This window comes from Myotis daubentonii, chromosome 1, assembly GCF_963259705.1.
Source record: "Myotis daubentonii chromosome 1, mMyoDau2.1, whole genome shotgun sequence".
NCBI classification, from domain to species: Eukaryota; Metazoa; Chordata; class Mammalia; order Chiroptera; family Vespertilionidae; genus Myotis; species Myotis daubentonii.
Genome location: NC_081840.1, coordinates 204,091,060 through 204,106,687, shown reverse-complemented (window position 1 = coordinate 204,106,687; position 15,628 = coordinate 204,091,060). Strand labels below are relative to the sequence as shown.

Here is a 15,628-nt window from a genome sequence, read left to right as displayed (position 1 = left end):
TAGAATAAAAATACCTTTAATTCTAATATTTGGAAATAACCACTATTAACTATTTTGATATATATTCTTGGTTAATATATACATGCACATACATTTTTAGGATTTTTTTTTCCTTAAAACACACTGTAAATATTTTACTATGACTGGTTTGGGTATTACTCTAAAATGTGTTTTATTGACAAATCATCATTTCTTTTTCTTTTTTTTAATCCTTATTGTTGAAAGTATTACATATGTTCCCCTTTTTCCCCCATTGACCCCCTCCAGCGCCCCACCCCAAGCTTTCTGTGTCCATGGGTTATGCATATATGCATACAATGTCTTTAGTTGATTACCTCCCACCTTCTCACCCCCCAACCCTCCCTCCCTCACCTTCCCTCTGAGATTCTGTACTCTGTTCCATTGTGTCCATGTCTTTGGATCCACTCCATTCATCAGTTTATTTTGTTAATTAAATTCCACATATGAGTGAGATTATTTGATACTTGTCTTTCTCTGACTGACTTATTTCACTTAGCATGATACTCTCCAAGTCCCTCCATGCTGTCTCAAAGGGAGGCCAAATCATCATTTCTTATCATCAGGATTTCTCAGTGAAAAGTGATCCTTCCCCCCACCAAAAAAATGGTGGGGGAGGGGGAGAAGAACTTAAATAAAATAAAATAAAACTTAATAACCACTTAGTAGTGGATCTCATAGGAATAAAATCAATAATCCATGGGGGTATCTTGATTTCTCTAAACATAACTCAAACCAGGCTTCATTTTCTTACTTGATAGGATTTCAAATAAAAATATCTTAAAGATGTAATGAATAATTTTTTTACATTTCAGATATAAAGTGGTCATTAAATTAAACTATATAATTGATGTTGTCATCTAAACTACTAATCTAGGATTTCAGGCCAACAATAACATTGCCAGAGTAGTAAGTTTAAAATAATACTGCATTTGAGTTAGCTGGATAATTGCATAGATTTCTACTATACTTGTTCATTATCTTTTTTCTCCTTCAAAGTATACACTTTAGAAAAGAAAGCTAAATGGCACATATTAGGTGCTTGTCCAAATTAGAAGTGGACTCCTTTATCTAGATTAGGCCTGACTTTGTCTTTTATTCTTTTAAACGAAGCAATCATGCACATTTTTAAGGATGCCAAATAGATTAGTTATTCTTAAATAATACATAATCTTAAAGCAGATTTTAAAACAATCTTACACAACATTCTGATTTTGACACACTACTTAGAGCCCCTGCTTATGGAGTTCTTTCTTTATATGTTCAAGTGAATATGGTTACTCCACTGCTTAGAAAATACAGGTTTAAAGGCCTCTGCCCACAACCAAGCAACTGTTTTGGCATGTAGAGCGGTGTTGTTGTTGTTGTTGTTGTTGTTAATCCTCACCCAAGAATATTTTTTCCTATTGATTTTTATAGAAAGTGGAAGTGAAGGAGGGGGAGAGAAAGAGAAATCAATGAGAGAGATAAACATCTATGTGAGAAAGACACATCGATTATTACCTCCTACACATGCCCCAACTGGGGCTTAGGATCAAACGTACAACCCAGGTATGTGCCCTTGACCAGAACGAGCCCATGACCCTTTGGTGGATGGACCTATGCTCTAATCTGGGGTGAGGACCATCTGGTCCCCAGAATCATTTGGTATGGCTCTACCAAGGCATTAGGAATGAGTTAATTAAATGTTTGACCAAATACAGCAGGCTAATTTTTAAGTTGATAATTTTGTATGGCTCATGAATGATGTGATAAATATCCAAATAGTCTTTGGCAGAGAAAGGTTCCCCACCCCTGCCTAATTACTGAGCAATACTGGCCAGGGCTGGAGAGGGGTTTTGATCTCCCTTTTTATCTGATGCAGAAATAACTGGCAGAGATGACATTCAATCACAATAACTCTAAGACCTCATCTGAGTTGAGTTAAACAATCAAGGACCTCCCCACTCCATGATAACAATATTAAGCAAAAGGCTGTCTCAATTTTTGAAGAGATTTCTTACTCAACTTTGTAATGAATATAGGTTTTATTTGGTTGCAGTAGTGTGAAGTTCATCTTTTTGAGAAAATTGTACTCAATCTTGGCAGAACTTTGGAACAAGATTTAATAGTCACAGTTTATTCCATCTTTTGCCCAAATTATGTTTTTAAAGGAGGAAAGGTGCAAGGAGTTCAGATGGTCATTAAATCTATAAACAGGGTAAGAGGGTTTCAAGACTAGAAAAGAAAATCTGACTATAAATATCCCCCCAAAAAACTACTGGTATTGTTAATAGAAATTGGAAAGAAATCGATAAGGATTTTTTCCTGAGATATAAACCATTTTCTCCTTGACTTTTAAGATAAATCAGATGTAGATAGCTGGTAGCAGTTTGTTTTGAGAAAATTTTATTGGAAACACTATATAAGACATTTAATTAATAAGATTTTAGCACTTCTATGTGTGATTATCTTTGACTCCACCACTGATTTGGGCCATAGAGAAACACTGATGCTTTCTTATCTGTGACCAATAATTTTCCTAAAACATTTGCACCTACATACATTAATGCAATATAGTTCTATTAGCATTTACTAAAGGAAGTTGGGTATTGTAAAGGGAAGGTTATTATCATGAGCCTGTACACTTAAATTAGTATACCAAATGGTCACTGATGTTGACAGAATGGAATACACCATCTCATTGCTCCAGAAGGTAAGAAAGGTACACTCTAAGAAACTTATCACTGATGAGATTGAGTCTGGGCAAGATTCTAGCCCTGGATCCCATAGAAGGGGAATCAATAATCTGTGGAGGCAGCTTAATTTCTCTAAACACAAGTATCTCACTGTCTTACTTGATAGGATTACAAAATCAGTGACTCAGGAAAATGTGATAAATACTGAGATACAGACTGGAGGCTAAAGCAATTAGACAGATATTAAATAGATAAACGATGGTGCCACCGTGCAAAATGTTGATCAGACATTTGATATCAACCTACAGGGATATTGCCAAGCGAGTGTTACAGCGCTCTGTCTTTGTCTCTGCCATTCCACATTTGTCTCAATCAAGAAAGTAATGATAAAAGGCATGTTTGTCAAATTTGGAGATAACATGAAACTAAGAGGATGAGCAAATAAGGATTAAAAAAATCAACATGCTAGAACAGCGACTCAAATTGAATTAGATAAAATGTAATGGGGGCTATATTAGATCTTATATTTGAATCCAAAGGAAAAATAATGATGTGACTGTTAAAAAGTTAATTTGAACTTGTGTTGTTTTAATAGAAAACCGATGACTAAAAAAAAAAGTCCTGATCTTTGCTAGCCAAGAACATCATGAGTGGAGCAGGCATGACATAAAGCATTTAAAAAATGTATCAGCGTGAAGCCAGAGAAATGGTAGAGAAGGTCAGAATAGAATCAGACAGAGGCTCAGAAAGGGCACTGGACAGCCCAAGGAGATAGCTAATACATGCAGCCCAACCTGGAAGGCAGTTTGATCTTGAGATGTTTCAAGTAGCTGGCTAATTGAGAAGTCAAGATGGGCCACAGTTGAGGTCAAGAGATCTGATGATGGCAGTAGGATTCCCACCAGTGGGAAATTTAAGAGGAGTTGGTTGTATTCCAAATAAAGAAAGCTTGGAAGGAGATCTTAGGCAGTGCACTAGGGCCCTATTGGCATCTGGGGCTCAGCCAAATCATTCTGCCACCAAGCACTGTAGGCAAAATGTCTACATGCTATGAGTTTCTCAAGTGTCTTAAATTGTTGGCTCCAAAATACATAAAGAAAACTACAATGTTAAAACTAATATAACATCGTGATATCAAGTCAGCTGCAATCTAAAGCTTTTATAGTGACATGTAAATAATATTTAACATGACTGTGAATGCATTTTAATGTGTTTGTTATACTGTGCAAAGGTTTATTATCCAAAAGCAAAAGTGCGTGGGGGCAAAAAGACTTTAAACAAGGATAATCTGGGGTAGTCAAGGTTCCAGTGGTTCTCAACCTTCCTAATGCCACGACCCTTTAATACAGTTCCTCATGTTGTGGTGACCCCCAGCCACAAAATTATTTTCGTTACTACTTCATAACTGTAATTTTGCTACTGTTATGAATCGTAATGTAAATATCTGATATGCAGGATGTATTTTCATTGTTGGTGACCCACAGGTTGAGAACCGCTGGGACAGTGTTAAGCAAAGAGATATGAAGTAGCAGACTCTAGAAAAGTCATTCTGAGAATTTACATGTTGATCAAACATAGGGGATGCCAAGGCTTGCCTAGAATGAGAAAAACCTGAGAATCTGACTTAGTTCCTGGTGAATCAGGTCCTAGGCCTGCCTGGAAATCAGGGGGCCTCTTAGAGGATGCTTAAGAAACCAGGAACCATGTCTAGACTCTAAGATTCTAAATCTGAAGGACATGAAGTAATTCCAAATCTGTTGCTGTTTAATTGCTAAACCAGTCAGAAGTGGCTCAGTGACCAGAGCAGGAGTAACCTCGGGAGTGAGTCAAGACAGGGAAAGGAGCCAGATAACTCCGAAGGAAGAAGAGACGGGTAGACATGCCCACTTCTCAGCTTAAGACTTCACACTTCAAGGGGCAGAAAAGCAAACTGGGGGTAGACAAGGATCAGGTGGTGAATGCTCTCCACGAAGATGAACTTTTACTTATTATAAGGTCATGCTCTCTAATTATTACCTAAAATCCTAATCAACTATTGAGTTGATTGAGAAAATAGTGAGATGGCCATCTCTAACAACTGAATGACTTACCACTCAGAAGGTGGGTGGTCAGGTAGAAGACAAACAGTCTATGGATTGTTGAAAAGATTTGTACTTAGGGGTTTTCAGTGCTGTTAGAGAACTTTAAAAATCTGGCTTCCATGGTTTGCTTGTTGCTTCTTAGAATATCATGGAGATTGAGATATGGGTGAGAAAGGAATCTCAAATAGCCTTTAGAATAGGTGTTATAACAGATAGGGAGCCACTTGGCTTTCTTTGATCCAGTTGTATTTCTTATCTTCTGTCTAGATGCACAATTACAAATATCTCATCATCTTGGCATGGAAAGGATCTGCACATATACAGAGCAGTGATACTGAGAAATTTCTAATATTTCTGCCCTCACGTGGGAGGAGTAGAAGGAAATGGGGAGTAGCAGACAACTGAGGTTATTTCACTGGGTCATTTTCTAACCACAGTTGAAATGCTGATCACAGAAGTTGACTTGACTTGTGGCAGGAACACACAGCGCAACAAATGCAATATACAGATGATGTATTATTGAACTGTACACCTAAAACCTATATAATTTTATTAACCAATATCACCCCAATAAATTCATTAAAAAAGAAAAAAAAACCAAAATGTTGATCACAAGTTTACTTCAATTAGGTGCTAGTAATGACTATGAAAGCAGGAAGGGAACATGTTGGCTCCTGTAACCAGCTTAGCCACTCTCCACTCAGCATTTCTTATTTGCCAATAGCTAAAAGAAAGGGGGAGATCTCTGCCCTCCAACGTTTGGACAAAAGTCCTGGGTTTCTCTAGGACTGGACCAACTTGGGTCACATGTCTATTTTTAAGCAATTAATTTGGCTAGGGCATTGCTATGAACTAGTTGTCTTAGGCTTGTCTATTGCCAAACCATGAGCCAGTCACCATAGCAAAATACCATAGAAAAGATATTTTGATAATTGGCCTAAGCCAATCAAGCCCCACACCATGAAACCAAAGATGAGGCTATGGCTGCTCCACAAAGGGATATACATTTTACTTAGGCTCACTCATGGATTAAAAGCTTAAATTTCTACATTATCTAAAATTCAGTTAAGTACAATTTTAGACCATCCTCCTAGCTCTATTAAGCACAGCAGGGAGCAATTTTTATTTCCAGATTAGAAAATGCATTTTAAATAGAGTGTTTCAAATAGCAAAGAAGAACAATAACATCCAGACACTTCTGCATTTGTACTAGCTCCATGCATCTTTATCCACTGACATCAACTTAATTTTATCTGTACTTTCTGCATCACTAAGAAGTCCCTGGGGGCTGAGGGGAAAATTTGAGAGCTTCTATGTAGTTACTGTTGCTAGGAAACAACATCCTTGGTATCTAAGTGTTTGAGCTTTGAGACACTGTGTGAAGCCACTGGTTCATAAAGGAAAACCTTTGGTAAATAGGTTGTTTAGGTGTGAGTAAATTGATGTTCTCTCTCTCTGTAGCAAATGTTCTTGTGTAACCTTTGAATAATAGTGTATTTGTAGGCCTTTATTCTTTCCTTTGAATCCAGCTGCCATTATGGCTCCCAGGAGAACTCAAACTTCTACAGAAATGGAGTGAGCATTCTTTCTTCCCTCCATATCATCCACAATTATCTCAGTGCCGTGAACACTAAGCCTAATGGGTTTTAGTTAAACACAGTGCAAGTGAGCTTGGAAATCTAGACCCAGACCACTGACCATATAAACTGCTGAATACTATTAAAATCTGCATTGATTTATTGATAGCCATAGCCCAGCTTTTTGATTGTCATGGCCTTGAGGTGTTCTGTCACTCTTCACAGGTGGGAGACATTGAGGAGTGCCATTTTGGCCCACCCACTGCCTTCACCCCTCTCACCTCCAAACTGCAAGCCATCTCTGGACTCTCAACTCTAATTATCACTTACGTTTCTCCCCTAGGATTCTATATCTCAAAAACCAGCTTGAGGTTGTAATTTATCACTTCGTTACTCAGTTCGCCTAAAATTAACAAGCAGGTTTTCCATTTTGTTGGCGCCTAGATCTACCTATAAGCCCCCTGTGAGCAGAATCGTCTTTATCAAGGAATAAATGTAGCTCATGAACTCTACCAAATAAGTTACTTATATCAGGTTAGTGGTTTGGGACAATAGTTAGAATTCTAAGCAGTAAAGAGTATTCACTAATTCATTGATTCAAAAATATCCATGAGGTACTTACTATAGACAAAATCTATTCTAGACATCAGGAATTTTTTTAAATGAATAAAAAAACGCCCTTGCTTTCAAAACTTTATAATATAACATATATATATATATATATATATATATATATATATATATATATATACACACACCCCTAAGCGACAGAACAACCCAATGACCAACCTGTCGATCGGTCACTATGATGCGCACTGACCACCAGGGGGCAGACACTCAATGCAGGAGCTGCCCCCTGGTGGTCAGTGTGCTCCCACAGCCAACCTCCCGCAGCTGGCCAACCTCCCATGGTCCATATCTTCGGCCGGCTGGCCCCATTGGCCCTAATCGGAACCTCTCACAGCCCCTCCCCCCCGACCAACCTCCTGATCGCCAGCCAGGCCAAGGTACCTCACCTGTGCACGAATTTGTGCACCAGGCCTCTAGTAGTATAATAATAATATACTAGTACAATAGAGATGACAAAGGCTGAGGTAAACACAGTTATATACACAGATAAAATATTTGCATTTACGATATACTGTATATTTGACAGGATCTCATCAGGAAAGCAGAAACCATTCAAGGTTTTTCAAAAGGGAATTTAATTGAGAGAATCGGTTACAAAATGGGAAAGGCTGGAAAAGCAAAAGGAAGGAGGAGAAAAGAGTGCAAAGGGCAGAAGCTGCTAATTGCCCTGTCCTGGAGCCCATGGGCCTGAATCTGCTGTGTTCCTGTGAGAGATGCTGTTCTAGATGTCTATGAGCTTGCAAAAAGAGGTGCTGCCTCTTCTTCATCTGTGAGAGTCTGAAATCACCCCACCGCCCTGGCAGCAATCACAAGCAACTGCAGCACCACCACTTCCAGAGCCAGGACCAAGAGCCTTCCCTCCCCTCCACCTTCTAATCTAGCCAGTTCTTCTGAAAGACAGCACCTAACATGAAGCTTGAGAGACAGGGAGCCTAGGCCCAACAGTACAGAGCAACATGTAGAAAGCAAGATATGAGATTCAGAAACACCAAATGAATAGCTGGCACAACCCACAACAGAGGTTTTAATTTAAAGCCCTGGTAATCCCAAACCTGGAGCAAATAATGCTTCCCTAGAAGAGAAAATACAGTTCTGTTGCAGATAAAGAAAGTCCATTTGGCTAGCTTACGCGGAAAGAGATTTAATACAGAGAAGTAGTGCTTACAAAATTAAAGAACTAAAGTAGTAGGCTCCAGGCAGGGCCACTGGAAATGACTCCCAGACCACAGTGCCGACTGTCCTACGGATAGCTCCATCACAATCAGGAAGCTGGTGTTGACTTGAGGACCACCAAAGCTAAAACCAGAATTCCTGGGTCCAGAGATACTTATACTGTAGGAGTTGCACCAACAAATGAGTGCCTCCAACACCACCTCTGACATCATTTAACTCTGTATGATCCAGGGAACCTAAATCCTGTCCACAACGATAGTTGCAAGGGAATCTGTAGTTTTTATCCTTCCTAAAGGAGATGAGAACATGCTAACGGAAGCCAGTCCAGACAGATACCTGCCATGGAAGGAATTTTGTGAAATGTATAACATTTAAGATACTCTTTGCAGGCTCCAAGAGGACAAGAGCCAGGCCAGTTTTATACTCCCAGGATGTTTCCACCATCTGACACTCAGTACTCAATAAATATCTACTCGTTGAATGAGTAGAGACATGTACATAGGTTAGTGCCTGGTTGTAAAGTTAAGGTTGGTAACACAAAGCCGGGAGTCTTGATGATGAGAAGCAAGAATGCAATATTCTACATACTTTTATTGGATACCACCATATGCTAGGAGCTTGGTACATAGACACTGAGGTATAGAAAGGAATGAGAACCAGTCCCTGATCAAGGAACTCAGAGCCTGGTGGGTGAAAGACAGATAAAGCAAGTAAAATTCAGCATGGTTCTGTGCTTTGTTCAAGGCGAGCACATTGCCTAAGTGATAAAAGGCAATTGTGGGCAAGAAGGGCTGTGACTAGTTGCTTTGGGTATCTGTCCACACTTCTTCCTACACTCCGTCATGGGTACCTAATCATTTTATCCTTCTCAGCTTAGTTTTACCTTTGCATACTGAAATCTTTAAGGATGTTACAGTGTTTGTATGTATTCAACTTTGCCCTGCAAGTTTCCGTTTTCCTGCTAACATTAAATTGCTTACTGAATAAACTTTATGAAGTAAATCAGTTTGACACTGACATCAGCTTCCTTTATGTTATTTACTCTATGTAATAAGTAATCTCTCTGCCGGCAGGTCTGCTCTAGCCATCTGGCCAAACCCTCTGCAAAGCCATCTCTAATTCCCTCAGGTCGATAATTTGCTGAGTCTGCTGTTAGATCATGAGATCCTGGAAAGCAGAACTAGGTCTATTCCTAGACACTCTACATGCTTAGTACCTAGATAGTGCTTGACACATAGTAGGCACTCAATATATGTGTACTGGAATATCAAGTATAATTTCCATTCATTTGCCTTCCCAGCTTAAAGGTGGTGGTGTTGTATGCTTCAGCAGGAGTCCTGATGGATGTCTAGGAAGACAAGAGGTTGAGTCCAGAGTTGTCCATGGCAGCATAGAAGAGTCAGCAAAGCCCACATTAGAGCACGCGGGAAGGGGATGTAAGCAAGCAGGTGCCTCTCCTGGGAAGCATATAGAAGTTGTGTTCTATCAGCCCTGTGTGTGTGCTGCCTACTAGAGAGGGGACACCCAGGATCATCATCAAGCTAATGACAGGCATAGTGAGGTCAAAAACTATAGGTGAATGAATCCAGCCCCAAACTGAGATGAGGGCAAAGGTTGGTATTTGGGCTTTGATCTATAAATAATGTTTCTCTCCACAGAGAGTTGCTAGATACTGGGTTTAAGAACTTTCTCCCTAACAAATACTTGTAATTCAAATATTCTATGTTGTCAACTAAAAGAAAACTCGTGTTCAGTCTAGCTCAGAATAGGTGAGCTATTCATTTGTGCAAGGTGAGGAGCCTGCCAAAAACCTGCCCGAATGAAAGACCACCCAGGCCCACATACAGGTGAGCAAAGGGTATGAGACAGGCTAGTGAAAAATCCACACTCAGATCAAGCCGGACAAGGAGACAACTTGAAATTTTGGATATATTGTCTTGGCTTCTTAAAGGATTTTTTAAAACTAAACTCTATGTTGATTCCATCCATCTTTTTGAAAAAGCTTATTTCTCATGCCAACTTCCTAAATGGATGATGCTGGGGCATTTTTCATCCGACAAAAAAGGTCCATGGGAGAAACTTCCCCCAGGCCTGGCACCAGCAGTTCTTCTTCCAGGCCAATCGGTTTGATTCTAACTCATGGACTGTGAATTTTTTAACTGATCTGATTCTGTGATAGAAAGGCACTTCTATGGCTATGAAGAGGGAAAGGTCCAAATGATCCTGAAAGCGCATTTCCTTCATCCTGGCAGGGAGCAGACTCAGTGGATCTGAGTTAAGTGGATAGAAACACAGGCTGGTCCCAGCTGCTGGTTCCTAAGGCTATGCCTTTCTGACCGGGCGCACCCCTTCCACTAGGGCAGCGATGGCAAACCTTTTGAGCTCGGCGTGTCAGCATTTTGAAAAACCCTAACTTAACTCTGGTGCCGTGTCACATATAGAAATTTTTTGATATTTGCAACCACAGTAAAACAAAGACTTATATTTTTGATATTTATTTTATATATTTAAGTGCCATTTAACAAAGAAAAATCAACCTAAAGAATGAGTTCGCGTGTCACCTCTGACACGCGTGTCATAGGTTCGCCATCGCTGCACTAGGGCTTCCATTATCACACAGTCACATAATCACACAAATGTCCATTTGATTCTCTAAAAAGAACAGCATTGTAGGCATGGCTCATCTCTACTAGAATCTCAGCCACAGTTCACTCAGTCCCCTCTGATGAGCCTAAGCTGTAGAATAATGAGAATTGGGGGAAATTTGCATTTCACTACAACTCTACTTAGAATCCTGATTTAAAGCACAGTCATCTTACCATCACTAGCTGGGAATTGTGTCTTCAGCAGCTCCCAGTCTTCAAATGAACTCCTAGACCCATGGTCAGCAAACCGCGGCTCGCAAGCCACATGCAGCTCTTTGGCCCCTTGAGTGTGGCTCTTCCACAAAATACCACGTGTGGGCGCTCACATACAGTGCGATTGAAACTTCGTGGCCCATGCACAGAAGTCGGTATTTTGTGGAAGAGCCACACTCAAGGGGCCAAAGAGCCACATGTGGCTCGAGAGCTGCGGTTTGCCGAGTTGCAGTTTGCCGACCACTATAGACCAACTGGACTCTATTTAACTATGCTGTATTCTTGGTTTCAGATGGCTATACTACTGATGACATCGAGTTTTACTGGAATGGAGGAGAGGGAGCAGTAACTGGAGTAAATAAAATTGAGCTTCCTCAGTTTTCAATTGTCGACTACAAGATGGTGTCCAAGAAGGTGGAGTTCACAACTGGTGAGGATGTTTCCTCCAAAATAAACTAGGGCACTGCGAACGAAAGAAGATGTTTTCAACCAAGTGATGATCTGATTCTTTCTCTTATTTTTTTCAACTCAGGGTCATATCCACGACTATCACTAAGTTTCCGTCTAAAGAGAAACATCGGTTACTTCATTTTGCAGACCTACATGCCTTCCACACTGATTACAATTCTGTCCTGGGTGTCTTTTTGGATCAACTATGATGCTTCTGCAGCCAGAGTCGCACTAGGTAATGCACTGCCAGCACCACAGAGAGCTGGTGGGATTTAACTTTAAATAAATAACCAGTGTTTGAAATTATAGACAAGGGTCTTCTCTCATAGCAATCCAAAGAATGCAACTAACATAAGAGTCCTTGATGATAAAGCACCTAAGTGTAAGCTATTACAGAGTGAATGTTTTACAATGCTGTACCTTTTCAGCATTTTGTTAAAAATACTGCTCTTAAAAAAGGATCTTGGAGTTTGTTCAATAATATGTAAGTGTTTCTTAGAGTATATTTTTTAAATTCTTATTGGACTAATTTTTACTAGCGGTGTGATGATTTTCTCTTCAGTCCCTACTTTTTGCAGCGGAGAATATTTACAGTGCATTATTCTCAAATGGATTTGAAGAAAGATAGATGTCATGACTATTACCAAGCTATGTTGAATGTTGGGAAATACTCTCTCTCAAACATTAACTAAAGTTAAATCTTATTGATCTGAGTCTCCCTTAAATGGAGCTCATCATGCTTGAGTAAGGCACAGATAATTCATCAGCTATATTAATGAGCTAGGCACAGATCATTCACAGCTCTATTCTGTGATCAGCACAGAATGAAAATGGTTTCCATCCTGGGGGGAAAAATTCAGAATTAATCTTGCCATGGTTGAGTAGTTGCTGCAAGCTGTAAGGCTATATTTGAGACTTTAAATGGTTCCTTGGAAAGTTAGAATGTATAGTCTGTTTGATGAATCTGAGCATATGTGGATCTGTCTCATTGTTTTATCATAGAGCCATTTCAATTACCACTTTCTGGGGCTTATTCACACACACACACACACACACACACACACACACACACACACGAGCATAATTTCTGGCTAAGCTAACACACATCTCTTCTCTTCCGAGATTACTGAACTGGTAAGATGATCAGATACCCTATCATGCCTAGACTAATTGTCATCTCTCCAGTTTATTTCTAATGGCTGGGTACATAAAGCTCATAAAGCCAAGTGCTGACAGTCCCTTATTAATCTTTGAACATTCCAAGACTAAGAAAAGTAAACTAATAGTTTATTACATCACATGTATGTAGTTGCATGCTACTTTAATGTGAATATGAATATATGTATGCTATGGTTAAGGAAAACTCACTGAATGATGTCCAGAGTGAGGAATAACAACTACCGAGGTCATACATTGTGGTTTTCCCTACACTTCTATCCTCAAAGTTAATGGTATTTTGATTAGAGATATCAGCATATAAATATGCTGACTTAACCTGTACTTTGAGATGTAAAACCTGTGGTATTTTAATACTGATCTAACTAGAAAAAACATTCATTTACTAACCCATCTTGCTTTAAAAATTTAAACCAAGGATTGAAAGCAGAAACACAATTAGTGGATTTGTAAATGAATTGTTTGTTATTAGCTAGAATTATATTAGGTGAAATTTAAAATTTTATTCAAAAGTAAGACCACTCATGATGGTATTTCATATCATTGCAGCACAGTTGAGCTCATCACCCATCTAAGCCAATTTAACTTTTTATATGGTAGTCTTGACTTCATACTTTATCTGTTTTCCTAATGTTGAATAGTCAAATCAGGGAATCTATCTAGAATAATCTAATTAGCAAATGAGTACTAAACTAATTTTTTCCCTTTTCATTTTCTACCTTCCATACCTGTTGCCAGCTTTCCTTTGTCTGTAATATTCAACTCATATTTTCTGTCTTTATTTTTAAGGACTGCCATCAAGTTTCAGGTGTTGTTTTTTAATCTCTGCTTTTATTTTAAATGCCTTTGTTTAACAGCTCCTTGCTTTTTTTTGTCCCTAGCTGTGTGATCTACACCAAAATAATCTCAGAGTTTATCTTTATTCAACTATAAAATGGAAATAATATACCTGCCCTATCACACTCAGCAAGGTCTTATAACAGCCAAATAAGATAATTCATAACCAACTATAAACACTATACAAATGTGTAATATTAGTATTACAGCACAAACTATGTACATGAGATTCCAACCTCTTTTGCACTTCTTAGTTTTTCCAATTACCATTTCATCGATACCAAATACTTATTGTACAGTCACATAACATTATATGGTTAAGAATGCTATATTTAACAAAGTTGGTAATGTGAAATCTTCCCTTTAAGATCTTACAGCCTTAAACTTCTTTAACAAAACCAAGTTGAAATTTTTAGGAAGTCTTTTCTTGGCTCCAAGGAACTAATTCATTCTAGGTTCTGGAATCAAGAAACTAGAGGTAATATTTGAAAATCCAATGCAACAAGATTTTATTATATCTAAAAAATACATAAATCAAGTGATTAATGAAAATCATGAACTGCCCTATATGCTTCTTCTTTTAGTGTTGTCTCTATCAGTTTATTTTAAAATGTAATACTGACCTTGTGATCTAGGTGCATTATAGATTCATGGAATGAGGTAGGTTTCCTCAAACTGGTCACCAACTTGCAGCTTGGTAGTGGCCGCTGTGGGGATTAGTATCACAAAAACAGATTTAGAAGGGAGATAAGATGCTGAAAGAAGAAGAAAGATGTAACATATAATAGAATGAGGGGTATTGGGCATTAGTCAGTAGGCATATCAATGGGATTTTGATATGCCTTTCCATCCACTTGTCCTTTTTCTTGGTGCATTATTTTTAATGGTTTTTAACTCTCCATTAGTGCCACATCCCACTTTATGATTTGTTCATGGACTATGTAGGGAGTCTGCAGTTTTGTCTTTCAAAATGTTTGCCCTTTCTGCCCAGTGGTTTATTGCATTACCACCATCATTCTCGGGCTTCAATAAGGGAATGGCATCTGTCTTCTCAATCTTAAAAAGGGCAACTTAACAAGCGCGTTCAGCTAAGCTGTATCTTTCCATCTCCTAGGAATCACCACGGTGCTGACAATGACCACCATCAGCACTCACCTCAGGGAGACCCTGCCAAAGATCCCGTATGTCAAAGCAATTGATATTTACCTGATGGGTTGCTTTGTGTTTGTGTTCCTGGCTCTGCTGGAGTACGCCTTTGTAAATTACATCTTCTTCGGAAAAGGCCCCCGGAAAAAGGGAGCTGGCAAACAAAACCAGAGTGCCAATGATAAGAACAAACTGGAGATGAATAAAGTCCAGGTAATGTATTAAATATTCCTAAGCCTTAACTGGTTTGGCTCAGTGGATAGAGAGTCCGGCCTACAGGTTGAAGGGTCCTGCATTCAATTCTGGTAAAGGGCATGCACCTTGGTTGCAGGATCCATCCCTGCCTCTGTCTGTTGGGGTGTGTGCAGGAGGCAGCCAGTCCATGTGTCTCTCTCACATCGATGTTTCTCTCTGTGTGTCTTTCTTTCTCCCTTCCACTCTCTCAAAAATTCAGTGGGAAAATATCCTTGGGTGAGGATTAATATTCTTAACAATATTCTGAAATTTAGCAGCAGCATGGTGCTCAGGGCTCCCACAACACAGGGGAAAAAAATGTTAATTTATCTGTAATAAGGCTCAAATATTCCTTCATTTTACGTATTTGAGAACTGAGGCTGGAAGAAGTTAGGTTGATGTTTACATATATTAATATCACACCTGGACCTAAAATTCAACCTCAAGTTCATTATTCTTTATTCTAAATTACATAGTTGTAAAACTATATGCAAAAGAATAATTCCAGGTCTGCTTGATAAATAAATGAGAACTAAAGTGAATAAGTACTGTACTCTGGAAGTGGAAATGAGACAATAGAGCACAGTGGTTATAAACACAGATTGGAATCAAATTGCTTGTATTAGATTCCCAGCTCTGCCAGTCACTGGCTTTATAACTTCAGGCCAATCAACCTATGTAACTCCTCATCTAATGTCAGTTCTAAATATCATCATCCATAAATGGAGACGATTATGGCATACCTATATCAGACTTGTTATAAGAACTAA

The 15,628-nt window shown here is 39.0% G+C and overlaps 1 protein-coding gene across 1 annotated transcript in view; it reads left to right on the top strand.

Annotated features, from left to right (window-relative positions):
* Window positions 1–15,628, top strand: part of GABRB1 (gamma-aminobutyric acid type A receptor subunit beta1) — a 222,401-nt gene that overhangs the window by 193,632 nt on the left and 13,141 nt on the right. The window contains exons 3-5 of the mRNA XM_059682608.1: window positions 11,308–11,445; window positions 11,548–11,700; window positions 14,593–14,837. Of these exons, the coding sequence (XP_059538591.1) occupies window positions 11,308–11,445; window positions 11,548–11,700; window positions 14,593–14,837 (536 nt within the window). The remainder of the gene's footprint in view (window positions 1–11,307; window positions 11,446–11,547; window positions 11,701–14,592; window positions 14,838–15,628) is intronic.